Source organism: Perca fluviatilis, chromosome 1 (genome assembly GCF_010015445.1).
Source record: "Perca fluviatilis chromosome 1, GENO_Pfluv_1.0, whole genome shotgun sequence".
NCBI classification, from domain to species: domain Eukaryota; kingdom Metazoa; phylum Chordata; class Actinopteri; order Perciformes; family Percidae; genus Perca; species Perca fluviatilis.
The window spans coordinates 17,639,685-17,656,621 of record NC_053112.1 but is presented as its reverse complement, the minus strand read 5'-3'; the positions used below and the strand labels follow the sequence as shown (position 1 = coordinate 17,656,621).

Genomic DNA, 16,937 nt, shown 5'->3' with positions numbered 1-16,937 from the left:
ATTAGTTATACAAAGTTCAAAAAGAATGATAGAAATTTTAAAAGAAATGCCATTTTTAGTTACATTGGCAGACGAGTGCTGATGTTGGCTGTTACTGGCTACTGTTTTCCTAAAGGTTATGACTATACTATCACTTTGTTGATATATTAAAAGAAGTCTATGAATAAAGGACTATTTAAATTGCTTTTCAGCAGCCTCTAAGGCCACTGCGGCTACAAGTGACAGTTATGGGATAATGCTAAATGCTAAACTACTGTCTCGCATTTAGCTAAAATGCTTTGCTATTGTAACAGTAGCACAAGTGGAGAAGAGCCACAAAGTCAGCAAACCGAATCAGTCATGTCCATTATACAGCAACATAATGTTAGCTAACATTAGCTCACATGAGCTAACATGAGCTACCCTACTGGTCATAGGCCTACCAGACCAAGTAAGGCTTAAGAATTAAGAATTGTGTTTTATTGCTTAAATTTGTAAGAGAAAGAGTGTAATTTCAAATCTTACACTGTCTCGCTTTAAGTGTGCATTATCATCTCTCTGGACTGTTATACAGCTCTTCTCTACAAGATGAATGTAAATAAATGCAATGATAATACTATTGCTCAGGTGGTGGTGATATATCAGTTTGAGTGCCATTAGTAGCAAATCTTTGAATTAAAATGAGGAAGGTGATGGAAGATGTGTCTGCTGACAGTGTTTATCTGTGTTTTAGGCCCCCAACGTCTCCGGGGCAGCGCTGCCTGGAAGGCACTAGTATTAGGCAATGGTTATGGTTATGGTTAAGGTTAGGGTTAGGTACCTTGAAGTCAACGGTCGTAGCGCTGCCTTGAAGTCAATTAGGCAATGGTTATGGTTAGGGTTATGTTTAAGATTAGGGTTAGGGTTAGGTGCCTTAAAGTCAACGGTCGCAGCGCTGCCTGGAAGGAGACGTTGGGGGCTTAAAACACCATCAAGCGGGACACTCACCACCCTACACCACCAGAGTCCTTTATTCTGGTGGGACATTAGATTATTCCTTCATTTGGACCATGCCTCACATTTAATTTGCTCCATGACATGCAGAGCTGGCACATGGAACCACCAGTTGCTCAGTAGTGGTTTGTGTTTGTGTAGTTAATCTAATGATTGTGTGCGAGGCACCCAGCAGGCTGCTCTGCGGTACATCACCTCCTCGTGAAGCCACAGTAAAGTATGAGATTATAGGCAGGGCTCAGATCTCACACGATGATGGTAAAGAATCTAGTTCAGCTGCAAGAACAACAGAGTACAGGGAGGTCCACTTCTCTTCTGGCAAACTCACTATGAAAATGTGTCCACATTTGGTTTTATTCCTCACTGGAAGAGACAGTCAAGTGTGCAATGAGACCAGCTGAGACCTCAACAGTTAAAAAAAAAAAAAGAAGACAAAAAAAGCTTTAGGAGGAATGACAACAAGAAAAGCGTTTAATATTTGACATGATCTGAATACTACAAAGACACACAAAAGTGTAAGCTTACATAATGACAAAACATACATTTTATCTTATTGTTCTGTGAAATGTGAAATGAATGACAGTGTGAGTGAGTCAAACTATAGGACCATTTATTGTTGAATGTCATAGTAAAGCAAAGCAGTAAATAGTAAAATTCACATTTAAAATTTAATTAAAAAAACGTTTTGGCATATTATCATTTACATCATTACGTTCAGTTCCTGGAAAAGTTTACATAAATTATTACATAATTCAGGCATAAATAAAAACTATAAGATACAGTTGTCTTTTTAACACCTTCCCCATTAAATAAAATAGTATTTCTCTAATCCCCAAAACACATGCTGTCAAATGCATTTTTAACAACCATACAACAAATTCATATCATATCAATGTATGAGTATGTATGATGTGCTGCTGACAACAAACAACATAAAACTGTCACTCCTAATGCAAATACATCTTTGGAAAGAAGGACACTTTGGAAAAAGATTAATACCTGCCGAGATTGTATTTGAATAGTGTGAATATTTATGTCACGCTCATTGTGACTTACCGATTTAAAAGAAATGAACACAAAAACTGAACAAGTAATGGTTGCCTCCTCTGAGGCTGCAGCACTTTAATTAGCCCACTATGAGCCACGTGGCACTGTGTCTCAGTCGTCCACAGCCAATGAGCCAAACTGTTACACAAGCTGGTTTCCTTACAGCAGTAATGGACTGCACTGATGTATGGATATATAGTATTGGTAGAGTTGAATTTCACAATTATTTTAATAAATTGATGTCTGCAGGCAACATCTTTTAACACGAATGACTACACCTGTCGTATTACTATGTTAACATATCATCCACTAACAACTAGCAGATAGTGAGGCCACAAGTTAGCAGCACATTTTATTTTGAAGTTGATATTAAGTTAAAATAATTTGCATAAGAACAAATAACAAATGTGCAGCTCTTTGTCTGAGGAGGTGAAGGAGACGCAGCGTCACGCTGGGTGAAGCCTCAGAGGAGGCAGCTGCTTCCAGCGGTCACAAAAGTCTCCTGAGCCTGGATGTGTGTGTTTCAGGAAGCTGAATTATTAAACATGACTATGAACTGGGAAACGTCGTCTCTCTCTAAGTAAAATGCCCAAAATCGAAATTTTCCAGGAACAAAGAAAAACAGCATGTTGAGATGTTGTTTTTTTTTAAATCTAAAGCAGTTTGAAAGAGTTGTGATTAGACCCTGGTGTTGCAGAATTGTATCAATCGACCTACCACAGAAACTGGAGTTGAACTTCCCTTAATCAACAACTTATTTCACGAAAATATTTTAGCTTGGTGAATAAAAATCTACTCAATAGTATGCTGAGCCTAGTTCTGTGAAACGTGCGGCCATGTTAAGAGCTAATACTACTTATTGTTTAGGATATAGCTTTCAAATATACTAGCACCGGATAAAATGTATGTCATTCACAATGTCTTAAGAAGGTAAATTATTATAAAGGACCATTTTTTTGGCCTGCAAAGATTTTTGCCTCAACTATTGGACGGACACATTACACATGGACAAGGTGGGGTTCCTCTAGTGTAAAGTCTGAGTGTTCAGAAAAGAATCTTTTTTTCCCCAAAAACAAACCCCAAAATACTTTTTCCTTTTTTTAACTGGCTAGTGAGATGAAGACAAAATCTCTCTGTCAACTAAAAGCTTATTTGATTGAAATGTCTTCTTCAGAATGTATGACCAGAATGAACTATATCAGTTTTTCTTGGACAAGACTCCTCTCGTTGAAAATGTGTAAAGAAGAGCACACAACATTAAATACATACGCCTAGGATTCAACAGACAGAACAGCCATGAAACTTATTTGGAGGCTTTTCACTTCTCAGAAATGTTTAATAAGACGAGCTAACAGGTCCTCAACAATGTCTTCATATATAGTGTAGTGATCACCATGATTGAATTTAATATTTCGGGACCTTCAACACAAAACTTAGCTTCCCTCACATTTACAGGTGGATGTACTTGGGTCATCTTTAAAAACATAAAAAATCCATATAAAGACAAACATGAGACCTTAGATCTAGTCAATTGGGTAAGACAAATGGTTAGACTGGGTGCTTCACGACAGACGGTGGTTACAATCTTACGAAATATAAAACAAAACCCTGGTGAGTCGGTTGTGTTAGCCCGGGTCATGGCACAGAGGCAGCAGTCCCTGCATGGACAAACTATAAACATAAAAAGGTGGGAGAACTATAGTAGGACCCTCTCATCTGATGTAACACGGCAGGCAAACGGACAGTGGATGATGAGACCGGCAGTAACAATTGGTAAAGGACAGTGGCGGAAAGAAGGAAAAAATTGGTGGGACTACATTTCTGGGAAGTACGGTGGTAGGAAGGAGCGGTCAGTTGACAAAAACAGAGCAAAACAAGAGACAGAGAAGACTTTAGCCTCTGCCGAATCAAGGAATCTAAAAAGAAAGAAAAAGTGAAAGAAAAGTGGTTTTCTGTTCAGTCACTTTCCCTCCCAAGCATCTTCCTTCTGTTTGGCTGCCAGGTGCTTTTGTTCTGAAAAAAATAAAATAAATCACAAAGACACAGTTCAGCATATCAATCAGCCAAAGCCCTTAACTCTACAAGACTACGTCTATTTGGTGCTCTAGATTTGTATAACGGTCGGGGAAGTAAAGAGCTGAGGCAGACTGAAGAGCTGGCGGTTAATTAATCTCTGGATAAGACCTTACGTGGCATTAATTCCAAGGACACAATGTTCAGCACATGATGCACGTCTGCGCTGACATCCACTGTGCGTGTTGTGATCTTACATAAAGAGCACAGCAGTAAGAACAAAAGGAACTTTTTTTAGTTTCCTATACTCAAGGTCCTAACTTCCTGACTGGCTCTTTAGTGGACAGCCATTTGTGGTTTTCTGTGCCTATATACTTATGTTCCATCTGTGAAGGGAAAAGGCTGCTGTACTGATTATAGACCTGTTATGATCTGTGCAGCAGTGGACGGAGAGCAACTTCACATCAACTTGCAACAACACAGCTCCCACTTGTGGTGGAAACCTTGTGATGCAAAGACTAGGACAGTCGGATAAGGACTGTTAGTGTTTTTAATATTAATTAATGCCGGGAGTTATACCCACGGAATTATGTGACAATCTGTTGGTTCTTTTTGTCGTCTTTATAACGGATACTCTGCAGGAATATACCAATTATGTTCCTAGTGAGCTCTCGCGGATACACCTGTAATTCATACTGTGTTGTCCGATTTTGAGCCTATCTCTTTACCCACACTTTTAGATATTGTTGGTAAATTAGGTCGACAGTCTCTCCTCAAGCATCTGAACGAAGTGGTAAGTATAATCCTTTCTTTAAAATTTTCAGAATTTCCCACTCCTCCTCACAGATCGGTTTATTCCCCATGCTGCGTTGTATTTATGAAATGGTGCCCGCCCTCCCCTCCATGCTGCCAGTGCCAGGAGCTCCTTGTTCACCCGCCGGCAAAAGTCAGCCAGATGCCGGCGATGCTCTGGGTATTGAGGGCGGACAGGCGCCTTCATCTGCACGTACAATGTGAGCCTGGGCAGGGCTCGGCAATGCTTAGAACTCAGCGGCACCAGAGCGGGAGGTAAGGCAACGCTCCAACTTTTTGAAACATCCTCTCTGCGCTCTATCCAAAACCCTCCCGCTCGCGTGTGCTCCACTCACATGCTCTGATGCAGACCAATATTCCTGCAATCAGCCTCTTAATAACTTAATAAATAAAGATAGCTATTTAGAATATGTATGCTAGATAGAACTGTTTTATAACAGCTAAAATTAATACATGTTTTATGGTGGTAACTGCGACAGTTTAAATGACTTCACAAATTTCTGCGCTATGAAAAAAATCAATACCGTGACAGCCCTACTGGACACTCAAACCTATTCAACCCATTATTCACGTATGCAATAAAGATCTGCAGTATTTCAGTCAAAAGGCTGCTTCTCACACACCTAGGCTACATGCTGAGAGACCAGAGCTGCATCTCATGGCTCTTAAATTGCCTCCTTGAGTCCTCCACTTGTCTCTTTTACACCGAGTAGGCACAGGAGAGACGCAAGGAAATCATGGGAGGAGAGAGGCAATGAGCAAATCTGTTTTGAGAGGGAGGAGATGTCTTTTTTTTTCCTTTAAAGCATCACATGAATTCGTTAGCAACTCCTTAAACTACACGGCTTCAGGGAAGGCTACTCTCGTGTATCCTCGCCTATAGCTCCTCGATGATCCCTCCTCAATGATCCCTCCCCTCAATGATCCCTCCTTGCTCTTCGGGGGCAGAAATAGGAGCTTTGAGACGGCCTTCACCGAGGAGGGACAGAACAACTGCTGGTTCCGAGGAGTCGAGGAGCTATCAAATAAGGGCCATGAAATGCAGCCCAGGCCTTCAAAAGAAGATGTTCCGCTGACCACTGTACATCTTCACATAAAAAAACCCAATTATGAGCTGGACATAACATCTCTGTTAATAATGTACCTCTCGCCTCCTGCAGCTTCTTCCTCTCAGACTCACGCTGATCCTTTGTCTGGTTGCTCTTTATACCGAGGGCACCGATCACAAGCTTTCGAGCCAGTGCTGCACTGGTCTGAGGTCTCTCTTTAGCAGGCAGGAGGTAGTCTGAGGATGGGAAGAAAAGATAGTAATGTAAACATAATATTAGTCTCTAAATATGTGAGCTAGAGAAGCCAAATTGATAAAGAACTGGAAAGGCACACAGCTGTACCTGAGCAGCTACGAGCTTGGGCCTTTATGGCAGAGGAGGATTTGGAAAGAGGTCGCAACTTCATCAGTGGATGTCTGGATCTTAAAGCCTCACGAGCTGAAAATGGAGAAGAAACAAATTACACAGGTCTATGGGGTGGGAAAATCTGTTAAATACAATACAACAACAACGAAACACCAACAACTCAGACAGTAAAATATTTATTTATTCAATACAGTCACATGTTGTTTAATATATTTTGGTGACAACTGAAAAAGTTGCCAAGTGATGTCAAAACGTGATTCAAACGTGTTTCCTCTTACAACTCACCACAATATCATATAATAGCTTACAACGCCTAACTAATGTCGATAGTCTTGAGTTTTTCCATCAGAGTCTACTTTATTTCCTCCCATTATGGCAGGGAAAAGTATCACAACAATATTTTCTGTAGAGGATAGTATTCCCCACCTGAACCACCCTTTATTTAATCTCTATAAACAGATATCTGCATATGAATGCAGAATCTGTAGGCAAATGGACAAGACTTTGGTATTGGAAGCATTCTTGTTTCCATTTGTAGTCCGAGTAGTGCTGACCAATCACGTTTGAGCAATTGAACACATTGATTGATGACTGTTTTGTGTATCTTTGTGTATCTGCACCTTGATCACCCGATTTCCCTATTTGGGATAGTTTGACCTCAGTCTACCTTGACCTCAAAATGCAATCTCGGAACCCATCAGCTATCGTCTGACGATGATTCAGCTGAAATGTTGTCTAGAGCTAAAACGGTTACAAAAGGTATTAACTCAGACTGTAAACAATGATCCGTTATCCGGATATCGGCAGGCTTCACTGGAACCCCCGAAATATTGGCCGTTGCCGCCGGAGGCTAAAACATTGTCAGGTTGATAGCTGATGTCTCCAAGATTGCCTCTGATGTGATGCAGCACTTCACTAACCTGCTATGGGACTTGAGAAGAGGCCCAGGGCATGGGAGTCATCAATCCATTTGATGTCAAAGCCTCTCTCTCTGAAAAACAGAGGGAGTGAATAGTCACACAACAAGCAGTGCAGAAAAACTGATATAAAAACTAAAGGAAGACAAAACTGTTACTCCTGCGTCTTGTGGCCCTCAGATGCAATGCAAATACCAGGGATACCACATTCTCTGAGATTTTATTATAGTGCTTTAGTCAGGATTCCAATGTTGATCTTAAAATGCAGCAAGGACTAGCAAGGCTAGGAGTGGTACATTGAATTCTACATACTGGTAGCACTGAAATAACTTGAGAAGGTCCTCCGTCTTAAACTCTGCAGGGAAGTCGTAGATCTCTACAATGTGAGCGAGTTCGTCCTCTGTGAGGTCGATGTCGTCCTCGTCATCTCGGTCCATGTTGTAGTAATCAAACCTGGGGTCCTGGTTTGACTTCTTCTTTCTACCTTCCTTCAAAGAGAGCTGAAGAGGGAAGAAGTGAGAAGAGTGAGAGCAGATGAGAACAAGTGGAAGAAGAGGGAAAGGACAATTGGATTTGAGTTTTCCTGCTGTGTTGTAAGTGTTAAGTGTATTATAAGAAAACGTATTAGACTGCATACAAATAAACTGACAAATCTGTGTGTGTGTGTGTGTGTGTGTGTGTGTATATTTTGGGCACGGTTCTACCACTCAGACCAAGCTCTCACCTCCTTAAGTAGGTGTGGTTCCAGACAATCTCCATCATCATTGAACAAGGTGTCCCAACTCTCCTCTTCCCCTTCCCCTTCCCCTTCCTGAGGGGATGTTTCTTCCAGCCATGAGGTAACATCTGCCTCCACATTGGTGGCGTCAGGCTGACCATTAACCGGCACATCTGTATCCTGTAACTGCTCTTCCTTCACATCAGGATCCCCATTCTCTGTCTTACCTCCATCTTCTCCTCCAACAGACGCTTCCCTGGCCGCTGCTCCAGCCTTGTCCTTCTTGTTCTTGGCGTTTTTCTTTGCCTTGTCGGTGTACCGAGGCCGGGGTCTTGGTTTTACTTCTCCCTGAGTCTGAGCTTTCTCTTTGGAGCCTTGAAGTCGTTGCTTGGGCACATACAGACCCTGAGTGGGCTTCTTTGACTGAGCGGTAGGTGTGGGTGTTGGCTGGGTTTGAGCACAGTCTTCTGTTGCCTGTTCCAACTCCATTATTTAATTATGTTTAAAAAATAACGTTACCTGCATCATAGAGGAAAAGAAAACAGGAGAAGAGTCAATACTGTGGAAATAGTAAAGGGCCTTTCGTCAGAAATCAAGCACTTTTGGCATCACCCCTTTCGGTAGTTTTTTTTTCCTAGTCTATAAATTTGACTAAAAGCATTCAACCACGACAATGCTGTTAGCTAGTTAGCTTACCAATTCAGCTAACTTAACGTCCACTAGCTGAGGTTGTAATCATTGTTTATTGAGGACATAAACATAAAGTTAATACCGATGTACATTAAAATGTAATGACGTTCATTTCATTCAAAAGCATGCCTTAACAAATTATATATAATAACGGTTGCTCTGTCGGCTTACCCGTGTTTGTTATGTTTAGCTCGATACAGATTTTCGTCGCACTAATGACGCAAGCATAGGACAATGCAAAGCTTTTTGGGAGATAGCGTTCCTGTTAGGCGCTGCAGCTGAACCACTCTGGACGGCGAGTACGTTTGTTTACCGTCGAATTGGTTTTTCATCAGAATATTTATCGTCTTTATATGTCAGTATTTCTACCCCGGCAGGAATTATTAATGTGCTGTCGCTTGAATGTATTCTTCCTTTGTCGTCGCAGTAATGTATTTGTATAGCAGCGCATACAAAGCCACAAACAGAGCAGACTTCCGCCTCTGACATACACGCTCACAGAAGCACAGATCAGCCATTGGTCAACATTCTAATTAGGCACGCAGTTCTTCGCTGATTGGTCAATCTTCACATAAGTTACACAAGCTGTTTCGTAAATTTTCAAAGCAGAAGATATGTAAAAGGTGGAGGATCTTTGCCAACTAATATAACAAACAGCGCTCTGTGCACTCACATCGCTGCAGCGAAGTCAGATCATCTCCATCTATATATACACTGATAGAGCTGTCAGGTAAGAAGGATTTTGAAGTAAAAAAAAAAAAAAAATTCCTACACGCCAATCTGCTCAGAAACAAACAAGGATGAGGACTCAGTGCTGCAAGAATATATATCGTGCATCATTTTTAACAACAGTTAACCAAGAAATCCTCAAAATGTCACTACTAACACTACAGAGCGTTAATATATCTGTGTATAGATACAAAATGTTTGTTTTATGGACATTATGCAAGCATCTAGATGATTTATTTTCAAATGTAGGATTATCTTCTCAAAATGGGAAATTGGTGGATTTGCAGAGAAACCCCTCAAACTTTAATCTATCTTGTATTGTGGCTTAAATGATTGTTATTGTGTTTGAAGACTCTTAACTTCTTCCTCTATATTTTATTTATGTTTGTTTTGATGATCACTTTGAATCCCTTCACATAATTTAGGCTTTTTGTACACTTTGATGTGTAATATTGATCAATTGAATTGGTGGTGTTCCTCTGTAAATACATGTTATTCATGCACAGTATCTCTATACAATATATTTGCTCATCATCAGTATGTCTGCCCTGCTTTAAACAAAAGAGTTGTGCATCATCTGCATTATAAATTGAAATGCATAACCCAGCCCTGCTCTGTATTCCACCAGGTTGAAATTATGTGGGGTTCAGGTCTCTTGCTCCTTTTGTTTGGACTCTGCCATCAGCCCCACGCCCAGGGCTCTGAGCCCATGCTTCAGGTTGTAACACAGACAATACTTCCTCCTGACAGTCTGCACAATCCCACACAACTCAACTATGGAATGGCTGTTACAGACGTGGATGGTGACGGAGACCTTGAAGTGGTTGTGGCAGGGTGAGTGTGAAAATGGTTGGCTTCTTTCATATGTTCATTTCACTGTATAGAAATTCTTATATGTGCAAACAAATGTGTGTGTGATGTTCTCCCTCAGGTACAATGGGCCCAACCTGGTGCTGAAGTACGATCGCACTCAAAACAGGCTGGTAAACATTGCTGTTGATGACAGCAACTCTCCATATTACGCCCTGAGGGACCGAGCAGGAAATGCTATTGGAGTTACTGCCTGTGATGTGGATGGAGATGGACGTGAGGAGATCTACTTCCTCAACACAAACAATGCCTACTCTGGTAAATAGTGCATTCTTATGATATGTCCTCAAAGATGTTTTACCCCAGCAAGTAATTTCAGGTAGCTGAATGCACTTAAAAAAAGCAAAATCTTACCAAGTATATTCATCTAATTTCTAGTCATAATATGTAATAACACTTAATATAAGACACAATCACCTAACAAGTAATATTTCAGTGAGATATAGGGACTTGATTTTAGACGATGAATCTCAAATATCTTGTTAAGTGAAAGAGTCTGGAAAACATTTTGCTTTGAGTCGTATTTCAGATGAAACAAGCTTCTTTTTAACATCTCAAAAGGTTTTTCAGCTGCTGTGTTATTTGTAAAATATTGATCATGTTGTTTGAAGATAATATCTTATTTCAAGAAATCTTACCAAGTGAATTTTGTACTTGGTCCATTGGCAGATTTGTTTTACTTATTACAAGCAAAAAACACCTGGATTCATTGTTTGTTAGTTTTTTACTTATTTTTGCATTGGCCTTTTTTCCTCATGATAACTGACTGGTTTTTTGTTTTTTTTTAAAATGTAGGACGGGCAACTTATTCAGATAAGCTGTTCAAGTTTCGGAATGGCCGCTTTGAAGATCTTCTGGGGGATGCACACAATGTGCGTCGTGGTGTCGCTAATCACATGGCAGGACGTTCGGTTGCATGTGTTGACAGAAAGGTCAGTAAACCTATTTATGAAGTCTCACAGGCAGATTTCTATTTACTTTTTTTTTTTGCGGTTTCTCAATAATTCACAATTCCTTCAAAAAAATCTTCAAAAAGAAGCTCACTTGGTAGAGCGCACGACCATATATAGAGGTTTACTCCTCGACGCAGCGGCCACAGATTTGACTCTGACCTGGGGCCCTTTGCTGCATGTCGTTCCCCCTCTTTCTCCCCCTTCATCCCCCTTAAGCTGTCCTATACAAATAAAGGCCTAAAATGCCCCAAAAAACAAAAAGTCTTACTCTCACTCTCGTGCCTGTTGTTGCTCTGCAGGGAACAGGCCGTTACTCAGTTTACGTGGCCAACTATGCCAGTGGCAACGTCGGTCCCCACGCCCTCTTAGAGATGGATGAGGCAGCTAGTGATATCACCAAGGGCATCATCGCTCTGTCTGACGTGGCAGCCGAGGCCGGGGTCAACAAGTTCACAGGTCAGGAGTCTCATGTTGGAGAGTTGGAAGTCTGTGATGTTTTGAAGTGTTCTGAATCAGCTGAAGCATTCAGCGCTTTGCTCTTTGTGCAGGGGGGCGCGGTGTGGTGGTCGGACCGATCCTGAGCCAGTCGAGGTCGGACGTGTTCTGTGACAACGAGAACGGACCCAACTTCCTGTTCAGGAATAATGGGGACGGGACTTTTGTTGATGTGGCCAGACAGGCAGGTGGGTAGGAAACAGGAAGGAAAGAAGCAGGTATAGTCAGAAGAAGATATACGTTGTGTGTAGTGCTAATAAGCAAATTCTAGCATGCTAACACGCTAAACTAAGACCGTGACCATGGTAAACGTACCTGCTACGCATAAGCATGTTGGCAATGTCATTGTCAGTGAATGTTTAGCTCAAAGCGCCGCTGTGCCTAAGTACATCCTCACAGAGCCGCCAGCTTGGCTGAAGACTCTTGTTTCTTGTTGAAAAGTTTTGAATAAATGAGACCAGGGAGGTAACTGAAATATTGAGGTTATTACACTGAAAATGTACCAAAATGCAATGCTGTCTGCCAGAGTGTCTTTTTTTTGATACTACCACTAAGAGTTTGCCAATATAGGGAATTTTCAAATCCTACACATAAAGGGCTTTAAAGGGGAATTCATATCCAAATACATTGTATTATTATTCCAGCACTAGCAGCACTAAGGCTTTCAACATTGTGTAACTTCTGCAGGTGTGGAGGACCGGGACCAGCATGGCAGAGGAGTAGCACTAGCTGACTTCAATGGCGATGGAAAGACAGACATCGTCTATGGCAACTGGAACGGCCCAAACAGACTTTTCCTGCAGGGCAGCGACTCTAAATTCCGGGTAAGGAAGGAGACCGCGACAGTGGGGGAAAAGCGAGTTTGATAAAGCAAGACTTGACAGTGTTCTCTTGTGCAGAACATAGCCACTGGAGGATTTGCAGCTCCCTCACCTATTCGCACAGTCATCGCTGCCGACTTTGACAACGACAAGGAGCTTGAGGTGTTTTTCAACAATATTGCTTACAGACACAGCGCCCCTAACAGGTTGTTCAGGTAACATTTCAATTATTATGTAAGTCCTATACGAACACACTATTACACAAATAACTGTTAAACTCTGTTTAAACAAATCCTGGATTATTGTTTACATTATTAGCTATATTTAGATTATTGTGCGTTTGTTTGCAGGGTGTCAAGGAGAGCTGATGCAGACCCTTTGATCCAGGAGCTTAATGTGGGAGATGCTGCAGAGCCGCAGGGGCGAGGAACAGGTCAGCTTTCTCTCAACTCGCAACAGAGGACATTGGACAACAGAATTTCATCCGTTTTCTCTCAAAATGTTCCAAACTTGAAGTGAATCATCTCTACTACCTATCTGTGTGGATAAGATTTGCAGAGACACAGCTGTCAGATAAACACCACAGTGAAGTTGTTATGTAGGTCAGTGCAGTGAAAGCTCTGTTTGTTTTGGACAGGTGGCACTGTGACAGACTTCGATGGGGACGGACAGCTGGACCTGCTGCTGGCACATGGAGAGAGTGCCCAGCAGCCAATCTCTATCTTCAAAGTCACACAGGTGCGGCGTTGTGTATGGCGCGTGTGTGCGTGTGTGCGTGTGTGCGTGTGTGTGTGTGTGTGTGTGTGTGTGTGTGTGTGTGTGTGTGTGTGTGTGTGTGTGTGTGTGTGTGTGTTTTAACCTAGCCCTAAAGAACTGTCAATCCTCATCAGGGCTCGTCCAACAACTGGCTGCGGGTCATCCCTCGCACCAGGTTTGGCTCTTTTGCCCGGGGAGCCAAGGTGACAGCCTTCACCGGTCACAGTGGAGCACACACACGCATCATTGACGGAGGCTCGGGGTACCTGTGTGAGATGGAGCCTGTCGCACACTTTGGTTTAGGTAACTTCCTTTCACACTTTAAAATCCAAAAACACTGAAAGAAAATGGGACACTCAAACATATACATCTACATTATTTTTATTGCATGTATTAAACCCAATCTACACATTGTTTTTATTAGTACAGTGGAGTTCAACACTTTGGGAAATACACTTAGACTCTTTTATTCGCTTTCTTGCTGAGAGTGTCATGAGAAGATCGATACCAGATTATCTTTGATCAGTTTATCTTAGCATAAAGAATTTGCCTACTTAAGCCCCTGAAGCTTATTAGTTAACATGTATTTAGTTTGTTTATTCCGTCAACAAACAGATTCAAAAATTTATGTTTTTATAGGGAGTAACGTGCTGGAATCATCATTTCTTGACAAACAACAACATTATTCATCGCTTTAGCCCTTCTGTGCTAGTTTCTCGGCAACCTGAAAATGTCAAGAGTCTGTGAAGTCCCAGTAGTTTCACATTTTAACAATGGTCAGAGCCACGGCAGCTGTTCCCTCCCTCCCCCGCTTCCACTCTTTATGCTAAGCTAAGCGAATGGCTTCCTGGCTCCATCTTCATGCATAAAGTACAGACATGTGAGTCATATCAATCTTCTCATCCAACTCTACGCAAAGATTTCCCAAAAGCAGGTTGCCCTGGTAGCTCACCTGGTAGAGCATGTGCCCCCATGTACGAGGGCTCAGTCCTCGCTGCAGCGGCCCGGGGTTCGATTCTGACCTGCGGCCCTGTGCTTCATGTCATTCCCCTTCTCTCGCTCCCCTTTTATGTCTTAAGCTGTCCTCTCAAATAAAGGCCTAAAATATCCAACAAAAATAAGCTTTAAAAAAAAAAAAAGGATTTCCCAAAAGCTCAGACTTTTCCGTCAACATGTAATGTAATACAGTACATGTAATATCATGTGTTGTCCTAACACACACAAACTTTTTGAAAGGTATATTTTCCTTTTGTGTGATGCTCAGTGATTTTCTTTCTACCCATGTCTCCCAGGTAACGATGAGGTGACGGTGCTGGAGGTCTCCTGGCCAGACAGCAGCTCCATCACTCGAACCCTTGAGCCTGGTGAAATGAACTCAGTGGTTGAGGTAGCCTATCCCAAAGGAGGGGAAATGTCTCTGCTTGCCAATGACACGCAGGTACGCAGAATTGATCCACGACATCAATTATGAACACTTATAATGTTCGAGGTAGTCTGTGATAGTGGCCTAAAAAACTTTGCCAACCCACCACAGTCAGTCTTTTGTCTTTTTTTTCTCTCACTGTCAATTTCAGTTCAATTAGAAGCAGTTTCACAACAAATAACAGTAGAAAATAACACACAACACAATTTTTTTTTTTATCTAAATATTACAACTAAAAGTATTACAATTGCTAATATTTGTTATATACCAATGATTTTTCTTCTTCTTTTTGTTCAGTGTGGTAAAGGCTTTTCTGTTAAGAATGGCCGCTGTGCAGGTAAGCACATTTTCTTTTTAATCAGTTCTTTAAATGAAGTGACTTTTTTAAAGATGAATAAAACCATTTAAATCAAATTTCTTTATTTTCTTGAATTTTTCCGTTTCCACAGGTCTGTGAAGATAATCGAATCGAATGCAATCAAAAAATTGCTGTAGAAAATACATCTTTACAGAAAACGTTTTAAAATACTTTTCTTTTTTTGTCTGTACTTGTGTTTGTTTTCTTTACGCTATGAGTAGTTGTAATATTGTTGTGTTTCTATTTTTTTCTCAACCTTTTAACTACTAGGTAATGGTTGTTGTATATGTCATGGCAAAATCCCTAAATAAACTGCTACTAATCGATATGGTCAGATTGTCATTTCATAGATACAAAACAATTGTATCTGTATTCAGTGCTTTGAGAGACTCCCTCTAGTCTCACATACACAACTTCATCACTCCATAAACTTTGACAAACTGCCTGCATGTTAGACCCACTGAGTTTTCACTAAAAACCTGCAGCCATGTGAAAATGATTTACTAAGACTAGCTGGAATAATCACAAAGGTCTAGCTCTCTGTACAAAGGAAATATGTTCCTTTATTCTCCTGTTTGCATCTCTCTTCTGCCATTTTTACATCTTCCTTCCATGTGCCTGTGTCAGTTTCATCCATTTGTACTGTGTTGTCTTAATCTGATGTCTGTCTTTCCTTGTTTTCCTCCCCCATTTTTTCTTCTTCTCCCCTATTCTGTCCATGCATTCATGCAGCGTTGGCTCCATTTTACGATGGCGTCTGCTCCACCTCTGTCTCCATGTTTGAAGCCTCCTGTTATAAGACTGTTTGTTTTACTGCAGTGTGTCATGGTGATCTCTGCACTGGCAGATCTCGGGGGTTGGTAGTCTTTAGGGTAAAGTCAATACAGTAAGACAGCCTGGACCAAGCATTTGCAAAAAGACTGGACTTCCTGTGACATGCAGTACAGTAACAGCAAGTCTGTTTTATCAGAAGGCATGTTCTAGTATCTGGAAATCCTACACTAGGCAGTTTCCTGGTGAGCTGGGTGTACGCAGTTGTCCCTCCATTTTATAAGTAAAGAATTAAAAACTGGGTTCCGTATCATTCCTTTTACAAAGCTGACCAAAACTTGTTATAACATTAAATTAGCATTTATTTTTTTTATCTGACATTTGATGTCTGAAGTTTTTAGTGCATGCAATACGTTTTAAATCATAATCATTAATTACTGTAGACCATTTCCACAGCAGACATTTCGACTTGTGACTAGGAAAATCACCGGTGTTAGTAATAACATTATGGTTGGCAACATTTAAGTGCCCCAGTAAGCCAGCATGTACAGCAATCATTAATTGTATTATGGACACCTGTGCCTTTCTTTACTGTGACATGCCAAACTGTGTTTTGTGAAAAAGGTCTGTTGTGCCTAATATAAATATCTTTGTACCTATTATCCAGTAAGTCAATTTTACATGTGGATATGAAAATACGTCCATATAGTTGATGGTTAACCTAAATCCTGTCCAGCCAAGATTACATAAAGAGATCTCAAGGCACTATTGATGTGTCAAACGTGTAATTAGTAGCATTAAAGCAGCCATGACCAATGTTCTTTTTTTTTTTCTGGCTATTTGGGGGCAGCGGAATGAGCATGAACATTAGTATATTATCACCCAATAAAATTGTTATGGCTAAGGTGTTAGCAAACAGTTGCTTATTTACACATCCAGCAGTTACAGAGCAAATTATTATTTATTGGAAGTCGTGTTTCTGACTCCACCTGACGAATGAGTCCAGTATTCACTCTCTTTTGGCTCTGTTTGTCTCCTGACAAAAATACCTAGCTTGTTATCTGCTAAATGCTTCACTTTGTTCACCAGCTTGTTGCTCTTTCACTGAAAACAGCTGCCGACACTGATGAGAGCATTAAGACTAAAACAAAACCGTAAAGCTGCGTAAAATTAAAA

General features: G+C 41.0%; 2 protein-coding genes across 3 annotated transcripts; one reads left to right on the top strand and one right to left on the bottom strand.

Annotated features, from left to right (window-relative positions):
• Positions 1-1,425: 1,425 nt before the first annotated feature.
• r3hcc1l (R3H domain and coiled-coil containing 1-like) lies at positions 1,426-9,011 on the bottom strand. The gene is made up of 7 exons (XM_039784763.1): positions 8,757-9,011; positions 7,902-8,414; positions 7,490-7,677; positions 7,181-7,251; positions 6,237-6,332; positions 5,990-6,130; positions 1,426-4,032 (listed from the first exon to the last, which is right to left on the bottom strand). Exons 2-7 carry the CDS (start codon positions 8,382-8,384, stop codon positions 3,980-3,982), a joined length of 1,032 nt encoding a protein of 343 aa, XP_039640697.1. The 5' UTR covers positions 8,385-8,414; positions 8,757-9,011; the 3' UTR covers positions 1,426-3,979.
• Positions 8,800-15,316, top strand: crtac1a (cartilage acidic protein 1a). 2 transcript variants are annotated; one of them, XM_039784657.1, is made up of 14 exons: positions 8,800-8,884; positions 9,943-10,148; positions 10,246-10,442; positions 10,980-11,116; positions 11,437-11,593; positions 11,686-11,820; positions 12,320-12,456; positions 12,532-12,668; positions 12,804-12,886; positions 13,091-13,191; positions 13,344-13,512; positions 14,502-14,647; positions 14,930-14,969; positions 15,082-15,316. In XM_039784657.1, exons 2-14 carry the CDS (start codon positions 9,952-9,954, stop codon positions 15,087-15,089), a joined length of 1,644 nt encoding a protein of 547 aa, XP_039640591.1. In that variant the 5' UTR covers positions 8,800-8,884; positions 9,943-9,951; the 3' UTR covers positions 15,090-15,316. The 2 variants fall into 2 exon arrangements, with proteins under 2 accessions (XP_039640591.1, XP_039640508.1); XM_039784574.1 differs by lacking the exon at positions 8,800-8,884 and adding an exon at positions 9,058-9,315.
• Positions 15,317-16,937: the final 1,621 nt, after the last annotated feature.